The 12,822-nt window shown below is 39.0% G+C and overlaps 1 protein-coding gene across 1 annotated transcript in view; it reads right to left on the bottom strand.

Annotated features, from left to right (window-relative positions):
• Window positions 1–167: 167 nt before the first annotated feature.
• The window catches only part of LOC118743356 (vacuolar protein sorting-associated protein 13), a 35,164-nt gene continuing 22,509 nt past the window's right edge, over window positions 168–12,822 (bottom strand). Inside the window, exons 6-34 of the mRNA XM_036475967.1 lie at window positions 12,622–12,758; window positions 12,258–12,492; window positions 11,913–12,189; window positions 11,262–11,841; window positions 10,498–11,204; window positions 9,797–10,436; window positions 9,580–9,735; window positions 9,167–9,515; window positions 8,959–9,104; window positions 8,582–8,882; window positions 8,230–8,517; window positions 7,995–8,138; window positions 7,385–7,921; window positions 6,502–7,322; window positions 6,284–6,442; window positions 6,059–6,217; window positions 5,550–5,978; window positions 5,313–5,440; window positions 4,814–5,243; window positions 4,606–4,746; window positions 4,246–4,544; window positions 3,954–4,174; window positions 3,312–3,460; window positions 2,430–3,251; window positions 2,268–2,368; window positions 2,071–2,209; window positions 1,718–2,001; window positions 1,522–1,660; window positions 168–1,396 (exon numbers count right to left, since the gene is read on the bottom strand). Of these exons, the coding sequence (XP_036331860.1) occupies window positions 1,193–1,396; window positions 1,522–1,660; window positions 1,718–2,001; window positions 2,071–2,209; window positions 2,268–2,368; window positions 2,430–3,251; window positions 3,312–3,460; window positions 3,954–4,174; window positions 4,246–4,544; window positions 4,606–4,746; window positions 4,814–5,243; window positions 5,313–5,440; window positions 5,550–5,978; window positions 6,059–6,217; window positions 6,284–6,442; window positions 6,502–7,322; window positions 7,385–7,921; window positions 7,995–8,138; window positions 8,230–8,517; window positions 8,582–8,882; window positions 8,959–9,104; window positions 9,167–9,515; window positions 9,580–9,735; window positions 9,797–10,436; window positions 10,498–11,204; window positions 11,262–11,841; window positions 11,913–12,189; window positions 12,258–12,492; window positions 12,622–12,758 (9,122 nt within the window). The 3' untranslated portion in view covers window positions 168–1,192. The remainder of the gene's footprint in view (window positions 1,397–1,521; window positions 1,661–1,717; window positions 2,002–2,070; window positions 2,210–2,267; window positions 2,369–2,429; window positions 3,252–3,311; window positions 3,461–3,953; window positions 4,175–4,245; window positions 4,545–4,605; window positions 4,747–4,813; window positions 5,244–5,312; window positions 5,441–5,549; window positions 5,979–6,058; window positions 6,218–6,283; window positions 6,443–6,501; window positions 7,323–7,384; window positions 7,922–7,994; window positions 8,139–8,229; window positions 8,518–8,581; window positions 8,883–8,958; window positions 9,105–9,166; window positions 9,516–9,579; window positions 9,736–9,796; window positions 10,437–10,497; window positions 11,205–11,261; window positions 11,842–11,912; window positions 12,190–12,257; window positions 12,493–12,621; window positions 12,759–12,822) is intronic.

Below are 12,822 nucleotides of genomic sequence, written 5' to 3'. Positions count from 1 at the left end.
ACTCCGAAAGAGATGAATCGCAGAGATACGTGCACGAAATAAACAACATTCGTTTCACACGAATTTTTATTCTTACTTATTTAATTATTAAATTTTAAGTTTAATAGCTATTTTAGCTTAATGGCAAAAGGTTGCAGTACAACTCAAATTAGAGAACATAAAAATCAATAACAGATCATTTTATTTTTCCGCACATTTATTTCAGATAACATTTTTACGCTTGTAAATATGTGTGTAAAAATCGTTTAACATTAAATATTCTTTTTGTTGTGAATTTATTGTTTCTATTATTTTGTGTATTCAACTATCGCAGCAAAAACGGTTTTGAAGTCCCACAATTTTTAAAATAACTTCAAAAACCCGTCAAAAACCAGTGAATTTGTTAAGGAAATGTACAATTTTCACAAGAATCTTGATTTTACATTAAAAATCGGACCATGGTGTTTAAGCAATTGTTTGATATATCTTCATTGATTTTCGATACACTTGCTAGCAATGATAACGTCAATATATAGGAAACGTCAATATGTAACTACAACATTAATAACTTTTATTTTTTAATTTTATGACAAAATTAAATGATGATCGGCTAGCTATTTTAGTGAATGTATTTGTATGAATATATGTAGACTATATACATATACATATTTTAAATATTTATTTAGTATAAAAAGAACCATAAGAAAGGTGGCCCAAGAAAGAAAATTAGTTTCATTTTTTTTTTTAGCAGTTACGAGGTAGTCTCGCGATGTAAAGCAATACAGTTTAGGTTGAATATTGGAACATTTTTATGAATACATAGTATATTCGTCTGCATGGAAGTGCATATGCCTGTATGTAACTACATATTGACAGCTAAGGAATATAACAAAATAAATTATAAATAAAAATTCAATAAAAAAGCTTACAGTTAGAGATTAAAAGTACATAGCGCTTGATTTTAGCAAGCAACATGATTAGTTGCAGTATTAAAAATATCATTCTCGTAATTCAGTTTTTATTAATATTTTAAGAAAATTTATATTGGTACGCAATCGATCGATGTGCTTGTGTAAATCGTTTGGTTTCTTCAAATGTTGCGTTTTCAGCTTGTCAGCGCTTGAATTTGCTTCTGCAGGCAGTCGCCATTTATATTTGATAGCTTCGATTAGACTTTAAGACTGTAGCAAAGGCATATTAAACGGAGAAATTATTACAATTTCTTGTGCTGAGATTCCAAAATTTCAATCAAGCGATCGCGGCGCTTTGGATCTTTGATGAAGATTTGTTTGCGGACCACTTCGTTAGTTGAAAACATGCCCATGACTTTTTTGTTTTGCTTCTTCAGTCTGATTTCAAGTCCTTTATCAGTCGGTGTAAATGCGTCAATGTTTTCATATCGGTATTTCCATTGTACCTTTGGATTTAAAAGAAATAGAATAAGAAACACAGGATAAACTAGATTCATTTTTAATATTAAAAAGCATGCGTACCCCTTTCGCCAATAAGTGTATAGCGATATTAACTAAATATTTTACTCACCGAATATGTCCCGAAAAGATCATTTTTGGTTGCATGTATGACGCGATGGTTCGAGACGACCAGGAACTCGTGTTTTGGCACCACTTCTTCGCAGTGTATAAAAACATCGGTGCCAGCATATTTGCCTTTTTCGATTTCCCTGCAAGTAATTTTGTCAAAATGTCATGTTCCCTTTAAATTTCAACATTGCCCTTACTTAAATACACGATTGCCTTCGGCTTCGGCTCGACAATAGGGTCGTATCACATTATCCTGGTGTACGTAGCGTGGCGCACGCAAACGCGACACTTCATTTTGTCCTTCAGCCGCGCGGCGCACCGCCCCAAAACTGCCGCTTGCAAAATCAACTACACCAGCTGTGGGTTGTGCCACAAAACCAATCATGCCTTTGCCAACACCCTTGAAGAAGCCTTCTACGCCCTCTTCTCGTGCACCAGCCACTGGTTTGGTTACCACGCCCGAAACGCCGTCTACAAAGCCCTACAAAAATGTAAAAACAAAAATAATCAAAATGAAATAAAATACTGAAATACTCTAGCTAGAACTCACCATAACCAGACTTTTGCCGCTGCGTGCTATACCCTCGGAGAAAGTTTGTGGTTTCTTATTCATGTGCAGACGTCGCTTTTTCTGATACTCCTCGTCGAATGTCAGTGCAGCCAGCCCTTTACCCATTGCACCAGTAATTCTAAAATATTTTAATACACATTATCTAAAGAACAAATTTGTTTAACCTTTCTACATACTTCGATACGGCGCCAGCTGCTCCCCCTACTGTGTGACCGAATAGTGATTTGACGCCGAGCGCTAGACCTTGAGCAAATTCGCCAGGCCCTTGTATAGCACCCTATAATATTAGACAACTTTAGTAACTAATTTACATGCAGCATTCACAGTGCAAAATTTACCTGGAATGGTTCATAGAACAAATCTTCAACGCCTTTCTTTAGACCTACAACCAAGCCATACGGATTGCCAAGCACATCCAAGCCCAAGACAAGCACGTACAACTGTTTAAGCGCTTGACCCGTATAATGTGCCGTGATCTCAGAAGTTAATTGCTGCTGCGTAAAGAACTGGTACTCACGCTCGAAGAAAGCCAACCGAAAAACGACATCATTAACATCGGTCAGCGTAACTCCAACGCCTTGCACCAGCGTAGATAGAATACCCGGCAAAGCTGTGGTGTCCGAACCAGCCATCGAGAAACTGACGTGTATTTTAATTGGTCCCAAATGCAAATTATCATAGAAATTCTTTTGTTCTTGCGCAGAATGCGTCTCTACGAGATCAGATAGTGGCTTTTCAATCGATTCCACATTTACATTGAAGAGTTTAGCCGCTTGTTCATCACTTACTTTCGCAGCGAACATGTCCGCGAGTGCTGTGAGAAACATTAAATCCACTTTGAAATGGAATTCCTGTATGAGCATAGTAGCATATTTGTATTGCTTGACCGTGGAGTTGGGCACCACCCATTGCACCACGCTCATTTCTATGAACGGCTTCAGCACCGTCGTTGTGGCAACACTCTTAGGCGGGGGTATCGGCGCGAGCACAACAGGGAAGATATAATCATTTAATTGATTGTCAATTTGAATTTTATTGATTTTTGCATGCAGTTGCATTTGATACGGTGATGTATTCATTTTAAACCAAACGCCCGGATAAAAGGTGCGATGTAGTTCGCGCTCTCTATTCTTTTTCAGAATCATGTTTCCAAAATCGATCTGCAAAAAGTAATGGGAGTTTAATATTAAACAATTTTGATTATGCAAAAGCAATATTACTTCATGTTTGCTATCGAGATAGTATTTTTTCACTTGTTGCACACTTCGATCTACCAAATACTGTTGATATTGCTCCTCTAACTCTGCGGTTTCATGAATATTCATCTGTTTGAAGTTCTTTGAACCCTTCTTTTGCTCCCAAATCACACCTAAAATAACGCGGAGTAAGGAGATTAAAAAAATGTTAAGAAATTTTAAAATTACCAAACAGAGAAATTACATTACAGCGCTCAAAATGTCTCCAATACCCTGAAATACACAACTTTCAATTTTCTCAAGGCTCTATCGGCTATACTGAAGGTTTAAAAAATAATAATCTGGGCGGTGTAAAATATATTACACATAGAGGGACAATTGTTTCTTCTCTTTGCTTTGAAAATATGCACGTATTTTAAATGTGATTGCCGAATCTTCAGTTTCTAAAAAAAGAGTAAAAGTATTCTTACGGGAATAGCTTAATCAGTGATGTCAAGTAGAAACGGATTTTTATGAATATGTTGAGATTTCCAGGGTGTTAGAAAAATGTAAACATACACTATTCAGCCAGAGCTACAACCTCTGTTAGGGCACTCAAAATTTCAATTTCACTGTTAAACAAAATTTGTTTACGCTCCACATGCTGCACTTTATTTATCCTCTCACCTGAGCTCGCTATGCCCATATACAAAATAGTCGTGCCAATCGCATTATTTATAAGTGAAAAGCCAATGCCATGGATACGCAGTTCGACTGACTGCGTTATCTTTTGTATTGTCGCACTGCCTTCAAGCCTTTTAGCGATAGCAACATCTTCGGTAAATAGTAATACACGTTGCAAACCATCCAAAAATGTTATCCAGTACGCAGTCGAACCATCCGCTAACCTGTTAGCAAGGATAAAGAAAATAACGTGATTATTATACCCTCAAAGCTGTTTAAAATAACACCTAAGTACCTCAATTCGCCAATTTGATCGCGTCTTAAATCTGTCTCCGCTTTAGTTTTGCTCTTTTCGCTGATCTTCTCGCCCCAATCGAAAACAATGCTGTTTTCACCTGACGGGTGCGACCAGGCATGCAACAATTTTCTACGTGACTTCAGCACAACACTTTCTTTTACATCTTTCTCTTGATACACAATCGGCACATTGGTGTGATTAATTATCAAGCCAGGCGCATCACCAGGATTAAACTCAGAGAATATGATATAAACACCGCCTTCGGTAGCTTGCACATCCACATTTATGCCTCCATACTAAAACAGACGTTTGCAATAATTATTTTAACAATTTTGTCGCCTAAAATGCAGCAGTTACCTTATTGCCTGGTAGTTTTAAGAGCGTACATTGCGCTTCAGAGTACTTAAATGCAGGTGTGCATTGACCGAGTACGCGTGCAATGAGCATCATATCGGAATCATCCTTGGGCCACAGTGGTGTACAAGTATTGGGTAATACCTTAAAATAGACGCAAAGACATTATTAGAATTATGTTGGGTATACCATGCATTGAAATCGAACTGACCGTCATCCACGGATCACCCGGCCTGCTTTGCTCTTGTAGATCAATCGTAAAATAACACTTGTTGCTCGCTATATAAAATGGTATAAACGTGATCATTTTCGTCAGCGAATTGTAGGTCAAATGATTGTGCACGCCTATCTGATATGGTGCGTCTTTTGATTTACAAGTTACGGCACCCATCGAGCCGGCAACATCTAATGGAATTTTATTACTCCAATCGCCATTGTCTACGCGAATCGTTGCTGCCTTTTTGTCAAAAAAGAATTTCTCACGGAAAGAGAACAAGATCGGTCCATTATACTCTGGTGGATGATAAAGTACATCGACAGTTTCTGCGTCAGTTTTATAACTAAGCATCAAGCCAGTTTTGTTGATCATCCAAAATGGACTGTAGAGTGAAATCTGTAAAGCTCCTTGGCGGTTGTCGAAACTAAGTAGGAAAAATTCGTTTTTGTATTGTAAAATTTATTTCTATTCCGGCGGCTGATTAAACATTTACCGAACACATAAATCCATATCCATTTTAGCTTCAGAATCATAGGAACTGAAACGCCAGGTAGCCATATCATGATGGTCTTCAGATATCTCTGTAGTACATGACCAATCTTTTTCCAAATATTGGATTAGCTGTAAAAATGTCGATTATAGCGGAATATAAAGAAATAAAATAAAATAAAAATAATGAGGCAGTAGAGCGGAATAGGCAAAACCAATAGATCTTCCACCCCAAACCTACCCGCACAACAAGAAAACTGCGATTATCTCGCGATTTGCTACTTAATTTGACAGTCGGCAAATGTAACACATCTCCTGGCGCCACTTCTTTTTCGCCATAGTCCAGCATATCTTCCTTAATCGCATTCGACACATTTCTTTCTAAATCTTCACTTTCAGCACTGCGCACGCTGCATCCGGCCACAGAAACACTTATGCTGATTGGCAATGCATTGCAGAGATATACCGGCGGACGTAAATGCAAAGTGTAGTAGGCGCTTAATATGGTATATTTGTCACTGTGTTCATGGAAGATTTCGGTTTTAATACGCTTCACATTGATATAGAAGGTTTCAAAAGTATTCAATGGATCACACTGTAAATGTCTGGCGTATTCGAGATCCGTTGGGCAATCATTCCATTTAATGCCCTGCACAGACACATTGTAGCCCTGAAAATACCAAAAGACATTTTACAGCTCAATAATTTGTGGGTAATTATAAGATTTCGTAAGCACAAAAGTCAACATACTTCTAAGCTGAAGTGTAAGTCTTTGATATCTGCATAAATGGCATGTAGTGGTACATGAAAGATTTCTCCTGGTAGCACTTTGCCTACTAAAATTTTTTCTCTCGCCAGCCCTTGTTTATACCGGTGGATAAGAAGTGTTGTGGTAAAGTGATTGTGTACCTAGAATATAAAACCACAAGATTTAACTGCAAGTTTATTTGCGAAAGCTACAAAGTTCATACGCACTTTGACCACGCCATGTATATTGATTTTCGTTGTGCCATACTCGGAGCGCACTTCAGAAACTATGCCCCAAGGATCTTGATTTGAGCCACGATATAACGGGAAGTAGCGTTGATCTGATTTGCAAACAGGTAGAACTACCTCTTTGTCTATGCCACCCACCTGGTGTTAAAAACCATTAGCATTAAAAATGTACCATCAAGTAATTTATTCAATCTTACTTTCACATATAAATTGTATTCCTCGTCTTCTTCATTGGTAATTGTAGATAAATCTTTTGTTTGCAGGTATGCACGTCCACCAGGCGAAATCGTACAATCTTTTACTTGTTCTGGCGAAAAGTTGGCATCAGCATCTTCAGATGCGAATATCAGTGAGCTGTTCAAGCTTTTAGCCAGTGTTGCTCTTGGCGAGTGACACTCATGCAGCGTGAATATACCGCGTCTAAAGTTTATAGAAATGTCGAAACCGGTATCGTTTTCTACAACATAGGGTGCTATCACTTCGGGTTTAACAAGACCCTCTACATTGATGGCCTGCGAGAAGGCCTCGCCCAAGACACCCAACAGATCCAGGCACGACTTAGTAACTGTGAACTGCAAATCTTCATCTGAGTGTATGGCAATTTGTGTGACTTTTTCTGTTTGTTCTTCCTGTTCTTCATCGATTTCATTGTCGTTTTCATTTTTCTGACTTATTATATCCACTTTGTAAGTTAATTCCCACGGCAAATATTCGTGTTCACCTTTACGATTTATGTGTTCATTCATTTCAATAATCGGCTCCCATACTGCCAAGGACTCATTGTAATAGTTAGTGCTTAACGTAAGCGAGCCACGAATTTTCAAATCACTACTCCAGTCACTGACGACCGCGTTCAATCGCGTATCAAGTGCAATCAGAGGCTTCGTATAATAGCCAATGCCTGTTTCAATGACAATAGTAATATTGGGCACTTCAACGATACATCTTTCTGTCTTTTGTTTTTGAGGTACTTCCAATATCTGGCTATCAATGTATTCCAATGCGTCAACTGCACGGTCTACGAAAAATTAAATGAGGAATATAGTAGGGTTGTATATGAAAGGAATTTAGCAGGCTTACCGGCTTTTAGGAACCAATAGCGTCTATCTTGAAACGTTTCCTCTGCCCATAAATGACTGTAATCAGTCTCAAGTCTTTGATTCGTTTGTGTCTGGGCGTTATCCGCGCTTATAGTTCGCATAGCTTTGTTCAATAGCTCTATAGTAGCGGGTGATACATTCAGCATAATTTCACTCAGTTTTAAGCTGACATGGAGGCCTTCCTCTTCGGGTGTTGAGCCCTGCAAACTGATCATGCAAGGGTGTAAAATATAATGCCGCGTAGCCTCACGCCGCTCTGGCATAAAGGAACACATATACATCTTCAAAGAATCAATTTGTCCATTGATGATTTGTTTTTCACCGATTGCGCGATAATTTAACTGCGCCTGCACATTAAATATGATGGCATTCGATTTCAAATCATCTAGGTTTTCCACTAGTATAATATCGGGTTCCTCGATATGCAATATCAAGTTCATTTTTTTATTATTTGCAGCTGGTTGGGAAGCGGCCTCGGCTTGGTTTGAGGTCACTGCCTTAGGTGCTACCTTTGGAGCTAATAGAAAATGAAATCGCATTTTTAGGGTCATATAAAGCATATGCCATTTTGTTATTTTTTTGTTTTTTACCTGCGTGAGTTGGAGTAGGAGTGCTCTCTTTCTTCTTTTGTGGACTTGTTGGTTCAGAATCTTCGGGTAATTTGAAGAAATCAGCGAGCTTCAAGAGATAGTCGACGCATAAAATCAAATCGAAGCTGGAAACACGCACCTCAGCTAATGGGCAGAGAAATAATTTTATTTATTTAGTTGATTTTAAAATTACAGGACCAAAACGATTATACGAGCTTCGAGTGCATGTACGTACCAAAAACATCATCTTCTCTAATACTAGCAGTTAAGTCCAACATATAATTGACATCCTTCTTGCAAGCATCCATTACATCTGTTGACTCTTCGGCTTCCTGGTCCAGCTGGTTTTCATTCCAATCCTTGCGACAAAGATATTTTTTAATTGGACTTTTGTTTGACAGACGCGTATCATCGATTTGAATATTGCATAGCACGACGGAGGTGTTAAGTGTGCCATCTATTAATTTGTTACCCTTCAGTGATAGAAGATACAGACCGAATCGTGCCAACCCTTCTTCGTTGTCTGCAAATAAGATAACGAAATTATATATTTTTTACACTGTGTTTTAAAGCGAAAACATACTTACTTAAAAGCAAATTAATAACTACACCGTCAAATAAGAAACTGAACTTCATTTGTACATGGATTTTATTCTTCTGTGGAGACCCAAAAGCATTTACTGCTGACAGAACTTTGCGTTTAGATGCAACCGTCCCTACGTTTTCGACATCAGCTTTGGAAGCCTGTGTTCGTACATCAGGCAGCGCAGGTTTGGGAGATGGTGGTTGTTCAGGTTCCTCAACCGGGGGGAATTCATCTGCTCCTTCGCTCAAATTACGATTCAAAATAGCCATTATTACCGCATAATCTTCCATAAAGAGATTGAACTGAGTTCACAGTGATGAAATAAAGTATTTACATAAATTAGTTTCAATATAAGGCCACTCCTATTGCAAAACTTACCTCAATTGATTTCAAATGCCCAGAAATATCCATTTCAGGTACATCTTTGTACCATGTACTAGACAAATTGCGTTTTACTATCAAAGTACAACTAACTGGATCCAAAATATTTAGATGAGACTTAATGCCATAGGCCATGTCAACCGCTAAAAGCAGAAAGGTAAATATTTGAGATTTATCAAAAACACTATTTCTCGATCCTACTTACTATCGACCGAGGATCTCAGATTTTGTTCCAGCAAAATGGCGGCTTTTGCTAGTCGCATATTTTTCAACTCAAGTTTAATCTCATCAAGAACCGCGCGTCGAGTATCACCCCGCACTTCCACTTCAGTTGTGATATTATTCAATGAGAGAAAACCAAGATCCAGCACGATGGCATTGAAACTTTGTGAGTCCATCGGCACAATAATCACGGGCGCTTTAACTTTGATATCAAGTTTCATGCGAGATGCATTCTCATAGGCAACCATAGCATTTTGTTTAGCTGCATCTGCTGCAGCAGCACTCGCCTGGGCAAGGGCCGCTTGAGCCGCTTGGAAGTTGTTGAGAAAACTCTATAAGAAAATAATTAAAATATTATTAAAGGTAGTGAAATGAGCAGCGACCAAAACCACATACCAAGACACCCGTGACGAACCAATTGAGGAATACTATTTTCATGCCTCCAATCGATACTGTTATGCGCATGTCGTCTGAATTGTAATTAGAAGTCTCATCCAAATTAAATTTGATCACTTGGCACTCCAGCGCATTATCTCCAACAATTGAAAGGATCTGTTAAGTAAGCGTTTATTGAAGGATCAAAAGTATTCAATTTCTCTGCTATAAAACTTACACCACTATGTTTAGTCAATGGATTCAAATCCGTTACCACGATATCCTTCAGGCGTACATTCAACTCAGTGTAGGATGACTTCAAAATTACATTCGCATCAAAATGTTGCACTTCCAGTGAAGCCAATGGTCGCTTTTGGCATGTCAGAAGCAACGAAACTTGCTCCATTTTGGCTTTTACGTGAACCTGTATGCTGTCCACCACCTTTGCAAGTCGCTGCGGACGACTCTTCACCGGAGCTATAATACCTTCATCTTCTCCCTCTTCCGCTATGACAGCTAATTTACTCAATATACCTGATTCGCCAGCATAGGCTATACGGTCCTTAAGTTGCTCTTTAACTGGTGTTGACGGCTTAATAACTTTCTCCAATTTGCGTTGGAAAGAATCGGCCAATTCGAGCAATTGCAGCAGGACTTCTTGATGCAGTGTTATGTTTAAAGTGGAGAAGTTAATGTTGATCAATTGTTCAGTGGCATTGTATTTTGTAAAAAACTCAGGAGCAGTGCGATGCGCCATTATATATGAGACGGTAAGTAAATACTTGAGTTCTTCCGAAAATCGTGGGGTGTCAATGATATTTAGCTGATAGTGTAAGTTTTCAGAGGAGTCATGACGCTTCAAATTCACAGCGCCCAGACTAAAGAACAATAAAACTCTAAATACAAACCGAAAACATTCTAATTATCTTATTAACTTACTTTGCTTCCACTACCATTTCGTATGTGCGTTGATACATTTTTACGCCCAGCTCCAGCACATGCAAGGATAATATGGTCTCAACGGTGCAATTTGAGGAAGTGCAGCTGACAACCTCTTCCAGTAACTGCTCATTAGGCATTTCTTCAACAGGCGTTCCGAATGCATTAGAATCCTGAGGTGATTCTACTGGCGTCGCTGGGGACGCCTTCGGCGATGATGACACTTTGTTCTTATTCTCACTTAGCTTCGGTTCTTTTATAGGTACTGATTTATTTAACGAAACCATAAATTCTTTCAATGTGAATATCAACTCTAAATTCGTATACTGGACGATCTCTGTAGATAGATCGAGGTTTTCTGTGCGTTTCTTGGCTTTTTTCTCCTGCGTCAGAAAACTAGCCAACGAGAGTTTTGACGAAGCTGTGCTTAATGCTCTCGTAATTGGTGATGGTTGAGCCGTATCACTCTCCGGCATTGGGATGCTTGTTGCCACGCGTAGCGCATCAAATAGACGATCTTCAGTTATATTTAGAGCAATTGAAGGTAACTCTATGTCGATTTTCATCTTTGGCAATCGCGGATCATCATCCACAGCGCATAACGACACATTACATAGGACAGATGTTGGACGCAGTATATGCATATCTGATTGCACAGCAGAGGCAAGCGTATTTTCCCAATCCTCTCCAGGCCTAGAAACCACTATCTGGAAGTTTATGTTCATTATTTTCATTCACTGTGGACATAAGCACCTACAACATACCTGTATGTCAGCTATGCTGACTTGAATTTGATCATATGCACGTTCCAATACGTGAGATAGGTCGCCTTTTCCAGCTTGAAGCATGCCCTGCAAATCATTCGAAGAGACATTGTGCGGTTTCGATGAAACAATGAATTTGCCCAGGGTTATAACAATTAGCGAATTATTATTGCTATCAGGAGAGTATTTCCCCGAACTGGGTATTATAATAATGTTCGGCATAAATTGTATATCTATCTCCAATGCAGATTTTGAGTCGATCATGTATTGCAGACCCGTAGCAGAACGTTCTTTGAAATTTGCCATGCGTTCAGTAGCGGCACCTTCCAATTCGGATAAATTAGCTTTGGGTGGCGTGAATACTTTTACCAAGCGTATTATCGTATCGGCATCATAAACGACTTGCAAAGGGCGCGCCGATACCTTAATACGTTGATCGCATTTCTTGTCAAGAGGATTCGTCTCGAAGAATATGTCGAGTAGATTTAATTCATCGGTAGTTTTAGATTCAATTATAACGGGCGCTGTGTTATCCTGATGCAAGCCTAAAAGTTTCATTTCATGCATGCCAACAGTAACACTACAAAAACAAACAATAATCGCAACATTTTAACACTTTTATCGGTTCAAAAGTCATCTTAGCCTCATTACCTTAAAGCATTTCCGCCAGGACGTTGGCAGAGATTGCAAGTAGTCATAGAGAAATTCAACAGCATAAGCGTTTTCAATTGGTCCAAACTAACGTTCTCTTTTCCCACTACACTGCTGTCATCGTACAGACCAACTTCCAAAGCAAGCAGTTTGAATTGCATTTTTATAGCCTCGTACTGTACCGGCATATCTGGTGGGGGCGTGCCCTCTTGATAGCCAATAGCATCATAAAGCTTCGCCTTCTCGTCTGCGGTCATTGCGGCCTCGAACTTTTTAACTGCACCGGAATAAATAGGAAATTATGTTTGTGCAAACACTTGTGGCTTGTATGTACAGCAATTTTACCAATGTCGTTAGCTCCTTCATCTTCGGCCTTATGTCCACCGCCGAACCAGCCACCAAACCAGCCACTCTTCTGTGAAGCTTTCGTTTCTTCATCCTTTCGGATTTTATCCACCTCAATTTGAACGCGCTTACGTATCAAAACTAAATTAAACAGATCCAGCTTCTGCTCGAGCAACGTACAGGTTTCGATGAGGCTGGCCGGTGGTTTTTTAGAAAGTTCCTTTTCTTTAAAGCTCTGTAGGAAAAATATAGAAATGCACGTATTTAAATAATGGAGCGGATTTTATCCATAAGACAGCGTAATAAATTGAGTCCTTTTCTGAAAATCAAAAAAGGATTTCCAACATAACTATTTGTGTCCTACCTCTGCGTATGTGTTGCAACGTTGACGATGCTCTTTGATATGCTGCCATGTCCACTCTCTGTTATGTTTTTTAATGTCTTCCTCCAAAATGGCATTGATGGCAAACTGCCACCACTGGCGGTAGTGTTTCTTATATGCTGAAGGAAGAATATGAATGAAATTGACTATGCCGAAGCGACAATAATTTAGTCGTAAACATTC

Source organism: Rhagoletis pomonella, unplaced genomic scaffold (assembly GCF_013731165.1).
Source record: "Rhagoletis pomonella isolate Grant_MI unplaced genomic scaffold, Rhpom_1.0 Rhpom_scaffold_00007, whole genome shotgun sequence".
Classification (NCBI taxonomy): domain Eukaryota; kingdom Metazoa; phylum Arthropoda; class Insecta; order Diptera; family Tephritidae; genus Rhagoletis; species Rhagoletis pomonella.
Note: the sequence above shows the minus strand (reverse complement) of the source record. Positions and strands in the feature narration are given on the sequence as shown.